This window comes from Vidua chalybeata, chromosome 4, assembly GCF_026979565.1.
Source record: "Vidua chalybeata isolate OUT-0048 chromosome 4, bVidCha1 merged haplotype, whole genome shotgun sequence".
Taxonomy (NCBI): domain Eukaryota; kingdom Metazoa; phylum Chordata; class Aves; order Passeriformes; family Viduidae; genus Vidua; species Vidua chalybeata.
Window position 1 is genome coordinate 12,640,055 of NC_071533.1, and position 17,661 is coordinate 12,657,715.

General features: G+C 38.3%; 2 protein-coding genes across 12 annotated transcripts in view; one reads left to right on the forward strand and one right to left on the reverse strand.

Moving 5' to 3' along the window:
- Positions 1-6,127: 6,127 nt before the first annotated feature.
- C4H4orf33 (chromosome 4 C4orf33 homolog) lies at positions 6,128-11,768 on the reverse strand. Of its 8 annotated transcripts, none has more exons than XR_008430712.1 (6): positions 10,762-11,768; positions 9,430-9,490; positions 9,189-9,240; positions 8,877-9,079; positions 7,268-7,873; positions 6,128-6,740 (listed from the first exon to the last, which is right to left on the reverse strand). XR_008430712.1 is itself a non-coding variant. In XM_053941493.1 (6 exons), the coding sequence occupies exons 2-6, from the start codon at positions 10,940-10,942 to the stop codon at positions 8,458-8,460; spliced, it is 666 nt and encodes a 221-aa protein (XP_053797468.1). In that variant the 5' UTR covers positions 10,943-11,009; positions 11,434-11,768; the 3' UTR covers positions 8,018-8,457. The 8 variants fall into 8 exon arrangements, 6 of the variants coding, with proteins under 6 accessions (XP_053797470.1, XP_053797471.1, XP_053797469.1 ...); XR_008430713.1 differs by lacking the exon at positions 7,268-7,873 and adding an exon at positions 7,920-7,999; XM_053941493.1 differs by lacking the exons at positions 6,128-6,740; positions 7,268-7,873 and adding an exon at positions 8,018-8,626 and having other exon boundaries at positions 10,762-11,009; positions 11,434-11,768.
- Positions 11,769-11,835: 67 nt separating this feature from the next.
- The window catches only part of SCLT1 (sodium channel and clathrin linker 1), a 29,711-nt gene continuing 23,885 nt past the window's right edge, over positions 11,836-17,661 (forward strand). For 2 of the 4 annotated variants that reach the window (XM_053941538.1, XM_053941536.1), the window contains exons 1-6: positions 11,836-12,160; positions 13,933-14,000; positions 14,656-14,708; positions 15,578-15,647; positions 16,459-16,514; positions 16,874-17,006. In XM_053941538.1, the coding sequence (XP_053797513.1) occupies positions 13,947-14,000; positions 14,656-14,708; positions 15,578-15,647; positions 16,459-16,514; positions 16,874-17,006 (366 nt within the window). In that variant the 5' untranslated portion in view covers positions 11,836-12,160; positions 13,933-13,946. The remainder of the gene's footprint in view (positions 12,161-13,932; positions 14,001-14,655; positions 14,709-15,577; positions 15,648-16,458; positions 16,515-16,873; positions 17,007-17,661) is intronic. The other 2 variants (XM_053941537.1, XM_053941539.1) reach the window with 1 other exon arrangement.

Consider the following 17,661-nt stretch of genomic DNA (forward strand, 5'->3'; position numbering starts at 1 on the left):
GTTTCCTCAAAATTAGAGCTCTTCCTGTGTGCAATGGCTTTTAACATCCAGCCTTTCAGATCCACACATCACTTGAGACTCTGCCAACCTTTCACCAGGAGATATGGAGACAGCCTTTGATACCAGTGCTAATGGAGCTTAAGCAAATGTGAAAAGCTTCAGACTGCTTCAGAAAACTTGCTAAGATATCAAATGCAAGCAATGTAGAGCATACTAAAAGGTGACAATAGGCACACAAGCAAAGAAAGTTATCCTTAAAAAAAAAAAAAACCTCAACGTACTCCTGTTGTCTCCACTTGTGTGAAGCTGGTGATGGATACTCAGCAAAATCAGAGTCTGACAGAAATTACAAACTCTTCTAACCAGACCTAAGATTCTTAGGTGATTTCTAATGCAGTAGAAGGGCTCAGGGAACATGGAACACAAATCCAATGGAAAGCAGGCTTCACAAAACGGCTTTTAATTAGGATGTTCTAATTAGATGCTGAAGAGACACAATCACCCACAATTAATTCTACTCTTGATATGGCTTAGGGAACATCTAAGGAAACAGCTAAGTCAGAAAAAACACAGACGGTTTAACACTTTAACTTTCAAACCTGAATCTTCAAAGAGGCAATGGGAAAACATACCTTACTTTTTCCTCATTCACTAAAATTTCTCCCACTGTGTGGCCTATTGAAAACCAAAAAACTAGTTTTGCATAATACCTGCAATTTATTTTTAAACAATCCAGTCCTTATGACCATAATTAGATTCATTACATCTGCTGAAAAACTAGGCAATTAGTAGTTCTAATAAACTAGCCATTAACTTGTGCTTAGAAATGACTGATTTTAATTGCAGTATATTTAACAGTTTAAAGGAATCATCACATTTGTCAATTAGCACTATCAATTTTTAATTAAATGATCTTTCCACAAGAGGAGCAAAAAAAAAAAAAAAACCAAACCAGATGTTTCATTAAGTTTATACGGAGTAGAGAATTCTTCTGACTAAAATGTAATTTTTAAGGGCTGTTTTGGCTAAACCAACGTTTTGAGATGGAAATGTTGATACACAAGCTAAAGACAGAAAGGAGAAAAGTTGCACAGATCTTCAGACAAAGGTCTTCTCCATTCATGTTTTTGTAGTCTTGCTAATCAGAAAAAAAATAGATTTCATCAGAAAAAAAACCCGGACATTGTTGAAAGCTACAGAGGACTTTCAGAATACATCTATGAGTCACAGAGGGAGGTGTTAATAACCAAAGTGATTATTTACAAATCATATCGCATTACAGTGAACACAAAGCAGTCCGTCAGTGCAGGTGATACAGAATCCATGCAATAGCCCTCATTTTACCAGATAAATTGCACATCTTACAAGCAAGGCCATCAGGATTTGAAGCACTTCAGGCATTGTAGACTCAGGAGGATGAAAGCAAAGACTTGGCACTCTGAAGCTAACACATGGAGAATGTGATTAGTCTTTCCTGTATCATTTACTAAACCTGCTAATTAATCTGGAGGGCCTCACACAAGCATCAAATAGACAGACTAACTGATATGGAAAGCAGTCCATTTACTTCTCTATTATACCTAAACAGGTGCAGAAATAAAAAGAAAAAAAAAATCCACTTCTCATTAGCTCAGACATTCTTTTCCAATCCTAAATGTTAAATCTCAATAAGTCTTGACACTTCAGAGGTGCAGCATGTGAAAATGGACTCAAGTCTGAAGCATATTCCAGTATATAAAGAAAATTCCCCTTGTCTATAACAACTCACTTTGTGACTTGAAAAATTCTACTGTGAGCACAAAAAGACATGTCAAGCCAAAAGCACTGGCAAGATAAAGATGTCTCCTTTTAGACAGCAGCCTGCACTTAAAATCCAAAACCATTTGTCATGCCAAAGACTTTGCTAATGACCATCTCTTCAACAATATCTGAACAGATAAAATATAGTCCCCACTTCCTACTCAAAGAACAATATTAACACTAATCTGACAGAGCTTGATGTATGAGATCCCTTCAAGGAAGACTTGACTCTTGCTTTGTACACAGATTTTATCAGCAATTTAAGAATACAAAAAGATAGTCAAAGCTATCTAAGAATATAAGGAAGTATGATGGGTGTTACTCTGAACAGTGATTTGTGATATAAAGGCTTCACCTATTGTCTTCAGCACAAAAGAGCCTGCAGAGGTGACTGAAGGAGAATATATCCAAGAATATAAAGGAGCACAGAAAGTCATTGCTGCATCAACTACTCAAGAGTTCAGAGGTGATCAAGTGCTCTGCAGCCTTACACATTTTATATTTAATTTCTGGCCTATATGATCCTACACTCCACAGAACAACACTTATCATGTCAACTTCACTGAGAGGGTGATCAGACAGGAACCAGAACTGTCTGCCCAGTTCAAGAAACTGGAAGGGAAGTGGTGGAATCACCCAAGTCCCTGAAGTGTTCAAAAAATGTCTAATTGTGGCACCTGGGGACATGGGTTAGTGGTGAGCACGGCAGTGTTAGGTTAATAGCTGGACTCAGTCTCAGAGGTCTTTTCCAACCTTAACAATTCTATGATTTATGCTATGCTCTCATTTCACCCTATAGAGAGCATGAAGGGAATGAATCTGTTACCAGTAAGACATGTGGAGATTTCCCATTCCCTCTTCATTTATGGCTTGCACTTAGCCCACAACAGCAAAGTCTGAGCTTCCCAATTCCCTGAATTCTGGCAGCTTTCTTCTTCCACTTCTCACTACCTTTGCTCAGCAAGAGATTTTTGAGAACATCCGCAAGGAGCTCTGCTTTGCCCCCAGCTATTAGCACACAGTTCTAGTATAGCCTGTAAGTAATGAGGAACCACTGCAGGGAATCACAAAATAATTCCTTCAGTTGGTTTTCCAGCTACAAGAATAGCTGCAGTGTTTCCAGCCAACAATCCATCCAGCACAGTGACCTTTTTACATAGGTAGATGCCTAAAAAAAGTAAGAAAGAGAGAACATGCTTATCCTATCACACTCCCTATCAAACTCAAATTATTTTATGCTGAGAGGATTTCTTTAATCTGATTCTATATACTTTAAACCCATCACTTCATCTTTCTGCCATGTACCTTTTCCAGTCAGTCTCCCGCTGAGTCCACAGAACCTTCTCAAGCACACAGTGTTAAGGGAAATATCACCTTCCTCTGCTCCCAGCATGGCTGCAGACATGCCCAACCTGAACAGCAGGCGCTCACAATCAAAGGGCATTCCCATCACATAACCTGCCCCTGCCAGGCAGAAAGAACACTTCCCACTGAAAAAGTCAAACCCTGGCAATTCTACTTGCCAGGGGTGGATTCCTGCTCCAAGCAGATTTCTGCAGAGAATTCACCTCTCAAGCTGCGCTCTTCTGAAGCTTCTGAAAAGCTGTTTCACAGGAATTACAAAAAGACTCCTGACAATATGGACCTCTCACCAAGTCTCAACATTTCATTCTAGAAGTCATAGGAATTTAAGGAGGTACAAGACCACAGTTCACTCTTCTGACATCATGAACTACCCTTCCTCTGAAACCATTAAATATTTTGCTGAAATTAAAAAGGTTTAAAGCAGATACTTGGCATAAGAGGTTACAGCCCACCCTGTTAACATTTAGGAAACTAATATGCAATTTTAAAACAAGAACCAGTTCTTTAAAGTGCCAGACATGATTAAATATAAATGCCATGGCTTGTATAAGCTATAAAGCACTGAGAAAGTACCAGCTTCCAGTTTCATTTGCTGAAGGAAGCAAACTCAGCAGTAAGAAGTGAACCAATTACATTGCCTAGAATTAGAGATGAATAATTTTATGACAGCTACTAGTGGCACCAAGATATAAATTTCATTGCCTGCAGAGACTGAGTTCAAGAGAAATAACTCATGAAATGAAAAGCAAGATTAAATTGGCAACAAATGCACGCTACAGAGGGAATTTCCGTATTATAAAAAGGTGACATATGAAAACTCCTTTTTCCCCCACAAGAATCTGTTCCATATTCCAAGAAAGCCACTGGACTAGTCTGGCTGGGTTTTAAAACAGCAGCAAGGACATGGTAATTTAATTTTACTTCAGTAATGTTTACTTCAGCTATTTTAACACTATTTAGTCAGTTCTGGTCTACCACATTTAAAAATACGTTTGTATTTGCAAATACACTACATAACTGGCAGAGAGTATTTACACACATACTTCATGATAGTCCCTAATTCCTGAAAACGAAACGAGCATATTTTGGTATGTTCATAGCCAGTGCAGATACAAACAGTGCCTCCTGATCCATCACTGGAAAGCCTCCCACAGACCCCCTGCAGCCAAGGCTTTTACTTGTTTAGAAACAGAATAATGAAAACAAGCAGTGCCTTGAAAACAAGCTTGGATAGAACAGAATTCTCCTGACAATACTAATTTCAACAGACAGACAAGTAGATAGAAAAAGGCCTAACTGCAATACAGTTTATGATAAGTGTTGTATTGATCTCACGGAGGCCGTTTACAAGTTTATACACAGCTGTTTATCCAACCTGCGCAAATAAATCAGGCTTAACGCACTTCCCTGTACTTTTGCTGAAGCACTGCTCAGAGACACTGCAGCAAACTAAAGCACTCAACAAAAGAAAAAAGAAGGGAATCACCAACTAAATAAATGCAGGTTAACTATCAAATTTCAGCACCATTATTCTAAATGTACCATAATTAAATGCAATGAATTCCACTTTAGAGATTGCCCTGGTACCAGGGAAGAATACTTTTAAATTTTATGCACAGCAAATTATGCACTGTGCCATTAACATTCCAAAAGGATTTTTACATGGTCAGAATTTAAAACACAAAACATTCTGTGCTGTGCCTTTCAGAGGCACAAAACAGCCTTGAAAAAAGGAACTGCAAGCAACATAGTACTCAACATCACATTCAGCAGTAACTTATCATCATGGTGCTGGGAAGTACAAATAGTAACTCACTCATGTACCTAATAACTAGAGCAGATAATGCAGTAGCTGTATCAGCCATAGCAATCAAAATGTATGTAGTCCTGAATCAGAGTAGAGCTTCCTAGTTCTAATATCTGACCTGGCATACCAGAAAAAAAAAAAATTTAAAAGTACACAAACACATGAGGAAAATTTTACTCCTGTTAAGAGCTTTGTGTCCAAAAAAGCCCCAAAAATGTGCAGGATCATTACAAGAAATATTAGATGTTACCTGATAGCCTAAGTTGCTCCAGTTTTGTATTTAAGGTACAAATCACACCTACCATTAACAAACATTACCATTCAAGCTTTCTTTACATAAACTTTTTTTTTTTTTTTTTTTTTTTTTTTTTTTTTTTTTTTTTTGTTTGAAGAAAAAGAATTTCCTGTCCTTCTTAAGCCACAGTTTTCACATTGTTTCACTGCAGATTGTTCAAACCACTGAAGCCTCACCCTTGAAGGGGTGTACCACCTCTCACAAATCAGGCTGTAGTAAGAGAAATAAATTCTTTCAGAATTCAAAACAGCCTTTTTGGAAAGTTTGCCAGAGACTATCCAAGACATTTGCAAAAAAATTTAATCCAGAATAGCATTTAAATCATTTGGACATCGCAAAACTATTTTTATACTACAGATTGACTGACACCTTGTAGAATTTATCTTGTGTTGGTTTTGTCTCAAAATTTTTGAAAATAGCCCTGCAGGAAAGCAAGCATTAGAACTGTAACTGCACAGCATGACAAGTGTTTCTTAAAACAAAGATGTCTCAAATAAACCAATATAAGCCACCATCAGCTTTACTGAAATATCCTTTTTCTAAAATCAAGGATACAGCCAGAAGGAATGGATCTGGTTAAGGATAACTAGGCTGGCAGCACCAAGGCACAGTTTAGACAACCTTCTCCTCCCACCTAGTGGCAAGAAGCATAAAGAACAAGGTCTTTGGGAGTGCAAACGTAATTTCCATTTTCTCGAGCACCTAGCATTTGCATTTCGTACTGCAAAGACAATGGTTTCACTTTAAATTATTTATTTAGGGAAAATAATCTATTTCCCTCCAAGTTCATCATTTGCATCCAGAGTCAAATCTGAAGCAATCAGTTTGAAGTAGAAAGAGATGAATATAAGAACAAGATATGAATAAAAGATTTCATTTATTGTCCTTTACATAAAAAGTATCATTCCTCATATGAAAACAACTTTTGTGAAAAAAGCAGTACACCTGTTTTGAATCTTTGCACACAGTTTTTTGACAAACTGTTTTAAAAAAAGCCTAGAAGTTTTGCAAAATAGCATTTTGGTTTTGACAAATTTGCAAAGCAGCTTTGAGACGTCAGTGTCTAGAGGATACTTTATTCAACATCTATTGAATTACTCAATATTTCAGACTGATGTCATTCTTTAGAAAACTGTACATGGATAGAAGGTAGAAAAGAAGCCAAACAACTAAATGTACAATACTTACAGTTTTCAACAGATGGCACTTTACAGCAAGGAACCTATAGTGTCTTATTGAAACAGAGCAAAAGCAATTGATGGCTGAGTGCACTGACATGCCAAAGTCTGCCACAGAAAAAGCCTAATATCTTCAAATTTGAAAGCACAGTTCTATAAAACTGGAAGCACAAAGAGCTAAACAAAAACTATGAGCATGCTATCTCAGATATGAACCACGCCAAGATGTTCTTCACAAAAGTGGGATATTCCCACCTTCTTTGCTTCTCAGGCAGAACTTGCAGCTCGAGTTAAGCTGAAAGACAGCAAAGCAAATAGGACCATCAGAATGTGTTTATTACTACATACTATTTTAAGCTAATTTATATAGGAGTAAATCAGCAGCCACAATCAAGCAGCAACTTCTAAGCTAGACAAAAAAAAGAAACATATGATTTGTACATCTTGTGAGGGTTTACAGATTGGATGTTGCCACCTAAGAATAGTCACTATTGTTAAAATTACTCATGCTCAAACACAGAAAACATACACCTAGAGTACCTCCAGCCCTCATTGGCATGGAAAAAAAATCCTCAGACATCTCAGATTAATTCTTAAAGTGATGTGACAAATCTCAGAAAAAACCCATTGGAATACAACTATACCAAAAGATTTTACTAAGCATGATTTGTCCTAGAAACTTCACCTGAAATACATAAAACCTTTTTTAAATCTATCCTCTGCACCCAAACACCATTAGGAACTCCACAGAGAGGTCTGTGAGACAGAAGTAGTTCCCCCTTTGGCATTAAGTAAGGGAAAACTTCAGGCACAGGAACATACAGGAAAGGGCAGTGATGCCTCTTGCAGGGCAAGTACTGAGCTTCCAAAATCAATGACAGCTACATTCTTCCTCCTGATTGTAAGCAAAAAATCTAGGCACATAAGGATCTCATTCAGCAGTCAACAAACAAACAAGCAGCAGTGAAAATACAGCAGAAATGCAGCAACTATAGAAAGTCAAAAGATTCAATCCAGGTATTGGCCTTGTCAGACTTCAGAGCTCTCTCAAAAGCACAGCTGCAATTTCAGCACATTTTTCTTCCTTCACTGGTAGCAGCAGATTCATCTCTTGCACAGATGAAAAACTCCAAGCCATTCATACATTTAGAATCAACAGATCCATATGCAGCTCGCATTTTGCAGTTGATTTTCAGACTAATTCATGATTTCGGTGACAAGGAAAACCTTGCTAATCTGGAATCTATAACCTCTGCTCAGAATGAGGAAGTTGTTTCCACACAGCTCCAGCCAACTTCAACATTATAAAAATTTATGCCTCAATCCATTCACTTAGTGAGAGATTTCCATATATCTGATTCAGGCTGCTTCCAGTCTTCTCCTGTTAGTTCTTTCAGGTTCAAGTCTTTGAAAAATTCCAAACGGTGACTGCAAACAAAAGAGAAATAAACAAAGTCCTAACTTTTGTAGTTACCTGTAAGAGCAAAGACAAACTGAGAGTAATGAAATCAGCAAGGAACAGTTTCTCCACATCATTTCATCTACTACCAACATCTGAAAAAGACAAGGTGTTTATTTTGACAGTAATTATTTCTTACTATAGAAAGAATTCCTTCTTAAAAGGTATTACATTCTCCAATTCAACACAGAGAAATAAAAACATCCATTTGCCACAGAACACTGATGTGTTTTATTAGCAATAGCTCAAAATTTTTTAAAATATACAGTTGCAGAAAGTAATTTTTTCTTAAATAAAGTGAATAAAGGGTAATTTATCTAAAATTTACCCTATCTCACCATGACTGTATGTTGTGTGACAAGTTTTTTAAGAGCTATAGTGTGTCTTCTAGAGCTGGTTCATTTATACAAAATGCCCAGGAGTAACAGGTTTTACCAGATCATCTCAGCCTCACAGGCAAAGAAAATAAACAGGCCCAAAGCACAATTTAAAGATCCAAATTGTCTGTTTTTTTCTATTGATACTGGGTATCCTTTAATGATATTTTTTTCATTTAGTCTGCCTTTTCAATTTTTTCCATAGCATGGAACCATCTGTAGAGGAGAAAGCTTTTAGGACAGTAGGGGAGGAGCAGAAGAGATTTACAGAAAATGTACCTGGTGAAATTACCACTAAATGGCACTTCAAGAGGAGGTGAAGTCAAGAAGGAAAAGTAGAACAACCTACCCATGATTTAGATGAGGAAGGTGATAAAAGCAGATATCAGTGGTACAGAATGTACAATTTTCTATGCACCTAGCATGCAAACCAAGCACTAATTACAATGCTTTATACAAAGTACAGCACCATGGACCCTGAGCTAAGCACTAGAATAAAAATACTAGGAGCACTCAATCCAAAAACCAGATCAGCTTTTTTCAGCATTCCAACAATAGTGCAACCATTTTACAGAAGAGCTCATTTTATGCTTACAAATCTGGTTCCTGTCCTTCCTGCAGTTGGTGTGGAGGCACAGGATAAAGTGCTTCATATTTTCTCTCTTCTCCTGAGCCATGAATTGCAAACGCATTGAACTTGTCAGTGCATGGTGGAAAGTAACTCCAAGGAAGAAGAGCTTTACCCTCCCATTTGGTTTTCATTCTGGTCACCTCAAACTCCAAAGGAAGTTCTTCCTGCTAAAGGAGAGAGGAAAAAAAAAAAAAAAAAAAAAAAAAGAGGTATTGGCCATCTTCTGATCAGAAAGTAGGTAAATAAAAGTCATTATGAATGTACTTGACCACTTACTTTCCATGCTTTTCTTCTGCCAGCTAGCAGCAGCAGTAAGTACTGCCCATGGCTGTCAAAGAATCAGAGCAGAGTTTTCCTACAATTATGTCAAGCTGTTAGTGCATTATACAACCACAAATATGTGCATTCCCCATACTGACGCAATTTCTGTGTCTAGTCCCCCTCATACATGTGTCTCACAAGCATTACAATTGCAAGTGTAAGTTAACTTTTGGGTCCTTTTCAGTGCTGTACTTACGGACAAAGCTCAACTTCTAAATACTGCTCAGTTCTGTCACTCAGAAAGAATGCTTCTACCACTGAAAAAAAACAAACAAAAAAAAACCAAACAAAACAGTATTTTATATTAACTATTCTGTAATATCCTGAGATCTTCATATCCCATTAATACAACTTAATTTTCATGGGTTTTGACCTGTGCCATGCCAGAGCCTGACTTGCTACTGACACATACACAGTAACTATTACCCAAATATTCAAAATATTGTGCCACAATTCCAACTTCAGGAGCTCTTATTTTAATTGCTATGATGACAAAGAGCTTTATAAAGTACTGTACTGACTTTATTAGCTTTACCAATTTCAGTTTTGAAAACACTGACTTTGATGCAGCAGGAAAATAAGAGGATCGTACATTCAGAGCAGGGCACACACCCCATAACTATAACTGTTAAATCTCAGAAATCATAAGAAAGCATTTAGCTCTTCAATGGTTCTTCCCTGTAGAGGGATATTTTGGACAGGGGATGTACTTGTACTCCCAGGTGTACTTGAAAGCTGCATATGACACGTGAATCACATTTCAGGAACACAAAGTAGAACTACAATGGTGGTTCTCATATAAAATTACAACGGTGCTTCTCACAGCAACATTAGTAGAAAACTTTAGTTAGAATTATGATACGACTGATACTTTTATTTACTTTTACTTAAGCATATTTATTATAATAACACCAAAGAGGTGTTAATAGCATTTTAGTAGACCTTGAATGAGAATAGCTCAATAATCAGGAAGTAAGGAACTGCTAGAAATATTCAATTCTTGCATTACTCAAAGCAATGAGTAAAAGTGACAGGAAAGGAGAAAATACCCAGCACTAGTATGAGAGTTTTCCCCATTTCATTTGGCTACAATTTTGAATTGAACTTCATGAGGTGTAATTTCTGTGTTTCACACCTTCCTCTTCCTCAAAGGAACTTTGGAAAAATGATTAAAACACTTAACTTCTTAAAGTACAAGTAGAACTCGTCTTTAGGGTTTCACTTCTCCCTCCGCAAGGGCATTTAAATATATATGCCACAAAATTATTTTGATGTTCTCTGATACTTCACAAGTTGTATCAGTAACCCAAAAACTAAGTTTGAGTGCATATACTATTGACAGGATCAGGACGTCAACTTCAAAATTATTGAAATCAACCCAGATCACTGAACTCCAGTTTTGGGGGTTTCCTTAAAAAAAACAACTATCACAGATTAAAAAGTCTCTTAAAAAAAAAAAAAGAGCAGGCATATCAAATACAGAGGAACATCAGTGTCTACATATTTGTAGGAGAAGAGTTACACTTACCCTCATAGTCCCACAGTCCATCAAAAGGTTTCCCTGGCTCTCCGGGTGGTGCTGGAGGATCATTAAAGAAAGGAGCACGAACTTCCATCAGCAGTCCTGCATTATCCGGCCTCAGCCCAATCGTAACCGGCTCATGGCTCACAGGCAAACCATCCCACGTGTGTTTAATTCGAAATTCCATCTTCAGATACTGCACAACTGAAAAAGGAAAGGTCTGTCCAAGATCTCAGATTCCATCTGCGCATGAACTGCCGTTTGGTTGCCCAGGAAAAAAAAGACAAAAAACAAAAAAACACACTTTGGTACAAAGTCAATTACCAAATCGTGTTTATAGACGTCAGAACTGAAACAAACTAGCTTTGTAAAAAACGAAATAAACAGTTATGTAAATAATGTTTCTCATAGTGTTTATACCCGCAGGGTTACAAATGACTCTGAAGTCTTACAAAGCTTTTCAAACATACATCTACATAAATACCTTCCAAAACCACCAGAAACATTTATCAAGCGGACAGATAAACAAAACAGTCTCTACTACATGAATTTAGAGGATTTGGTAACATCAGAAAAACAGACTGAGAGGAAAAGTTTAATGTTTGAGACACAAGGAAATGAAGCAACTAGCTAGAGCTTTCATTTACAGTCACTGCAAATCGGCCTTTCCTTAAACACCTCCAGGGACGGTGGGCAGCTCGTTCCAAAGTCGAATCACCCTTTCTACAAAGAAATTACTCCTAAAGTCCAGCCTGGCCGTCCCCAGATGCGGCCCCGGGCTGTGTCCTCTCCTCCCGTCGCTGGTTCCCCGGGAGAAGTGGCCGATCCCCGCCGCCTACAGCCTCCGACGGGCAGCACCTCCCACAGGGCTCCGCGCCGCTCCCGCTTCCCCGCTCTGCTCCTGCGGGCACAACCTGTCTGTTTTCCCGAAGGGAAGTTTAAGCGCCTCTCCTTAACGCGCTGCCCCCAAGGAAAGTTCTACGAGGCGCCGCTCCCGCCCCAGCGCCGCGCCACGTCCGCTCCCCACGTGACGGGGGCGGCGCTGCGGGCGGGCCGGGGGGAGCGGCCGGGCCCGCCCCGGCCCTCGGCCGTTGTGAGGCGCCTCCGCGGGGCTCTGGGCCGGCCGTGGCTGCGCAGGCACCGGGGCTGCGTCCTGGCCGAGCCGCGGTGCTGGCACCGGGCTCTGGGGAGGGAGCGGAGGGGCGGCTCTCCCCGCTGCCCCCGCCCCGGGGCACCGGCGGGTGAGGGGAGCGCGTCCCGCCCCGGAGCCGCCGCGCTCCTGCCGCCTCCGCTCCTCCGGCACGGGTCTGGCTTTCCTTCCCTCCCCTCCAGCCGCACAAGAGGCTTTCCCCCCCGGAGCTTCGTGGAGTTTGCTTTGGGAAAGGCGGGAACGAGGCACGGCCCGGTGAGTGTTGGTAGTGAGGGTTTATACTCGGTAGCAGTGAAGGTTTGTGTTCCGTAGCTTTCCCAATGAGGAACAGCATGCTTTTAGTTAGCTAAACACGAGCAATTAAAAGCTGCTAATGAGGCTGATGGCCAAAAACGTGCGTTTTTGTATGAATGGCTCTTTAGTTATGAAACCACGGCGTTCCTTACGCTTTAGTTTCACTTGAAAGCTCTCTTTCCAGTTATTAATGAAATTTGCTTTACGGACTAAAATCGGTATTTTTAATTATGTGTTACTTGCTGGGTTTAATAGGACTTAACATGACCTAATCAGAGTACATCTCAATTACTCACCAACAAAATAACTGGCCAAACAAATTTGCTTCTGCTGAGTTTCTTTTCCTGTAAGTTGGAGATGGGGTAGGCGCTTTGTCCCTGGGAATGTCACTGTCCCTAATTAGTGCTGCAGAACTTGGCAGCGCAGCAGCAGGACACGGTGCATGCAGCGTTTGCAGCTCCATCACTCAAACCTCAGACTTTCATTGGGTACCAAGTTCCGTGTGGTGCCAAAAGTGAAAGACCAGCTTTTGATTCCAAGGATTTCAGTAGCAGAAAAGTTTCTGTCTGAGATAACACAGAAAATCTGTATGTTTCTTGTGCTTTGCAAGAGTATTTATTATTCTGTGATGTGAAAAAATTATGGTTTTTTTTAAATACTGGAATGTTGCCTTTTCATATGTATTTCTTTTGCCTGTAGTTTATTTTGTAAATCTTTAGAATCTAAGTAGAACTCGGATTAAATTCACTGTGAAATGGTGAATTCCCTTTCCTATCAAAGAGTTTAATCCTTTAAAAAAAAAAAAAAATTCTATATTTTCACAGGACAAGATTTGAAGTTGGCTTCTATGCCAGCTGAGCCCTAAGTTGTTTTTGGCCTACTCTGAGCCTGGTACATGAATTAATGTTTCTCTTGCTTCATGAATGTGAAATTAAAGTTCTAAAACACTGAATATGTATAGTACATCTGAAAAGAGATTTTCTAAGCAGTAGAGAATGTTGTAGTGTGTTTGTTGTGTTAAATATGTAACTGTAAAGAAGGTTGAGTTTTACCTGAATTCTTTTTGAAATATTAGGAGCCAGACCTACAAATAATAATCCTCTGTTCATTACGTACTTTTGTGATACACGTTGAACTTTTTTCAGAATGTATTTAATGCTTTACTGTTGAAAGTGACCTTCAATCAGTAATGTTTAAAATCTCTCCCTTTTTGCAACTTTTGCATCTCACATTTACATCCTTTGGCTTGTAAGGGCAGCAGCTTTCCTGTTTCCTGGCATTCCTTCGCTGTTACCTCCTTTCTATCCCCACTGTCTTTTTCCCATATCCTCCTGTAGAAGTTGAGAACTAGTAAAAGACAATGGGATGTGTATCAAGAAAAACAGGCAAGAAGTTGTTTAAATCAAAATATAGCCATTGCATTCCCCACTTTTTTTTTCCTCTTTGTTACCCATTGCAGTTACAAAAGTGTTACTCAGATTCTTACAAAACAGAACAAAAATAATTCTTAAAGAAAACTGAATGTGACAGGAATGGAACTCATTATTACTATTACGGTTAGTTTTTTTCAAGTCCTGGATATTTTTAAACAGCTGTGCTAAATAGAAGAATTTTAGAAGCTTTTTTTTTTGCCCTCAAAGCCTTATATTCTTAAATATATTTCTGACTGCCCGTCCCGTTTATGTAGATAGAGGCCTGTTATAGCCATGATTCTCAAACATGGTGTTTTTCAGATCAGAGGCTAAAAATGGCACTTGGACACTGTGAAACCAGTGAGGTTCTGAGAATTACTGCTGAGCAGGTATGTGAACTCAGGGATGGAAGTAGCAAGATTTTTTTTTTATTATGTTTTGTGATAAACAACTTTCCAAATATGGAGTACAGCTCACTTCAGTGTTGTCCGGCCCTGTTTTGGGTCAGTCCATCGTACAAAGCAGCAACAGCGGAAAAAACCTGCCCTAACACTGAATTAGGGTATTTATAGTGAATTTCTGAAAGTTTTATCCCTGAAAGAGCACTTGATTTCTAATTCATTGCACTTTTTCACTTTCATAGCCTTCCCTTTCCTAAGAGACTGGTCTCCTGTTGAGGTAGCTTTTTGTGCTGGGTACCATAAGCCTGTCTGAAAGCTTGTGCAGAAGCTAGGGCTTCAGTGCTTTCCTGATGCTGAGATGCATGGAAATGAGCCAAGCACTTAGACAAACCCATGATTGTTCTTTTAAAATTGTTTTGATTTTCCCTCAGATGTAATTATGCTTTAGATCAGAGCGTGTCCAGGAAAAAAAAAATCATTATTTTTTCATATTGGGCTAACATTTGAGGGTTTCTGAACATAAACGTGAAAGTGATTCTGTGGCATGTTGTGTACAGAGTACAGTTTTGGGTTTCATATAAAAGTTTAAAACCACATATGTTTATGTGCAATTACTAATGAGTAAATCACTATTGCGTTGCAGGAACATGCCCTTGGTGGTGATGGCAAATCAGGATCCAGGATGATGGACCAAAGGTAACCGATTCCAAGTGATAAGTGGGAAGACTGCAGTGTTTTTGAAGGAAATTGTCCTGTGCTCACAGGAGTGTAAATATCCAGGTGAACTTGGTCTTGTATACATGTGTCTGTAGAAGTATTACTGTAATAGTTGTTTTTAGGTGGTATTGTGTTTATTCAGTAAATTAAATTACTGACTTTACTTCCACAAGCTGTAAAATAAAGGATGAGAGATGAATGAAGGAATTTCTAGTCAAAGTTTCAAGAGAATAAACAAAAGTTCTGGTAAGATTGCACTGATCTAGGTAACGCAGGTAACTGCTGTCTGTTGAGATTGGAGGATGTTTTTAAAATTTTTTTTTACACTTTTCATTAAGAGTTGTCTATCAGTAAATGGTTTCATGATCACTGTAATTTCCTTTTACAAAAATAATCTAGCTTTTCTTATTAGCTTTTAATATAGAATCTTCAGAGAATTGCTATCAGTTATGAAAATATTAGGAGGGAGAAAGTGTAGAAGTACAGTGTTACGCATTGTCTTACAGGCCACTTTACTATTGTATGTGAAAGCAGCAATGAAGTTTAGTCTTGTAATATTTGGGATTCTGTGTGAATCGATTAAAAATATTTATATTGTATTAATAGTAATTTATTATGTCCCATTAGATGTTCTATTTCTGTTATGTAGGACCCTTGCTGTTACTGATCATTTTTAAAACTAGTGATTAAATTTGTTCATTTGATTCTGGGGAATGTCAAGCTTGGAACTCAAGAAAAGTGACTGCTCTATTCTGGCCTCTAGATTAAGAATTCTTTAAAGCTAGTTAATTATCAGAGCATTTCAGCATTTCCAAAGCTCATTCTGATCGTGTTTTTCAACTTCTTAGCTTGTCAGCTCTAATCACAGGGTATGGAAAGCAGGTGGAGGAAATGAGAGAACAGCTGCAGCTTTATCAGGTATGGGCATTCCCTACATTTCAGACTGGATCTTCTTTTAGGGATGCGAATATATTGGGCACTAGTTTTTTTCACGCTTCACAAAGCTGCTGGACTGCAGGCTGCCTCAAGGGGATGAACGGAGAGCTTCTGTGAAAAGGTTGGGAGATTGTCCAAATTGCAGCAGTGTAATCCTGGGGGTTCAGGTGGAAGGGATCCATCTTCCTTTCATATGACTGAAAACATAAGTGATATTAAAACATGGCATACAGAAAGCACTTTTTGCTTGTGATCATCATGCAGAAGTTACACACTGCTTTTGGTTTAATGCACTTAATTTACTTGATCTGTCCATCATAAGGATTTTGCAAATAGTCTTGCAGCCTGATCAGTTTCAGGAGGCAACAGAAGCACTATGGCTTCCTTGCACTAGGAAACAAAATAGCCAGTTTGGTTCATATAACTTGAGCTTCTCCTCATTTAATTTCTAAGCTTTCATCAAATGCTTGCAGCATAAAAGATAAGTTATTCACTCTACCCCTAAAAACTTGTGTTAATTAAAAATCAATCTGTAAGAGCCATAAGAATTTCAAAAGGTTAAGTTTAATGGCCATAATAACTTCCAAATGCTGAGGTGTAACAGGACTTGGCAGCCATTAAATTCGAGTGGCATCCTGTGACTTGCCTTGAAAAAGCAATTGACTTTCATTTACTGTATTATGCTGGATTAAATTGACCATCTTTTACAGTGTCAGACAGAAATACAGGGTGACAGAATTAACAGAATTTGGAAATTTAAATGAGTGCTTACTTGTGAATGTCTTTGTGTCAGGCACAAATGGGTGAGATGAAGCTAAAACTGGAAGAAGTCACCAAGGAAAATGAAAGGTAAATAATTGCACTGCCATGTTGCTACTACTGTTTCAAATTATTTCTAAACATTAAAAAGCTTTTTTTTCCTAGGACCTTGAAATCTTCTACTAAGTAAATTCAGGATACTAATGTTAGAGTCTTGAAGTACTTGGTATAGATTACAACACCAGGTATAGGAGATTTTACCATGTCACTAAGAACTAGATGTGAAACTATTTCAAACTGTCCATTTTGTTTATAGATCATAATTTAATAGATATAAATTTGACTTGGAAGGAAGGAGTATGTACAGGTGGAAGGCACAGTATATTTCAATTGATAAAATAATCCCTTTTAAAGAAATACCTTGCTGAACTTAGTTCTTTGAATTTCAGGCTGCATGCAGAGTTGAAAGAGGCTCTTGAGAAGCAACTGGAGGCTCTTCCTTTTGTGCATCTGGAAACTGATATTCCTGCAGATGAAGGCACAGTGAGAACCCTTCAAGAAGAACTACAGCTGGCAAAGCAAGTGTGTGAGATACAACATTTCTATTGTTTTATTTCTCTTGTTGTGCTTTGGCAGATTGGGGGAGGTTGTTTTATTTCTTCATTCAGAAATCATTTGCTCAGAGTTCCTTGAGGCTGCTTTGAGCCCCTCTTGAACTCAAAGATTGAAGAACGTCTTTCCTAGATTAATAAAATAATTTTTCAATATTAACTTTTGTCAGTAATTTTACCAAGTTGACTTGATCTCTATGTCAAATTCATGATCAGCAACTCCATGAAATATTTTGTTCAATTCAAGCTTTTTGTAATAGCTTGTCATTTTAATCAAAACTATTGTAATGTGATATGAGGAGGGAAGTGTGGGATGTAGAAAATAGTATCTAAATGTAAAAACACAAGCGAATTTTGTTCAGTTTATTACAACATATCAATTGAATTTTGGTACTTGAATAGTATCTATACTACAGGCCTGCCTTAAAGACCTGTGAAAGTTTGAGTTCTTCAAAAAAAAAAGCAAAAAACTGGAAGTGGAATTTGAACTTCCAAGCACCTGTTTTTCTGCACTTGAATTTAAATTTAAAAAATATATATGCAGAGAGAAGTATAGGTAATGGCATTTCTTCAAAATAGAAGTTAAGACCTGTCCTTTTAGACAATGACAGATGAAGACAAATGTG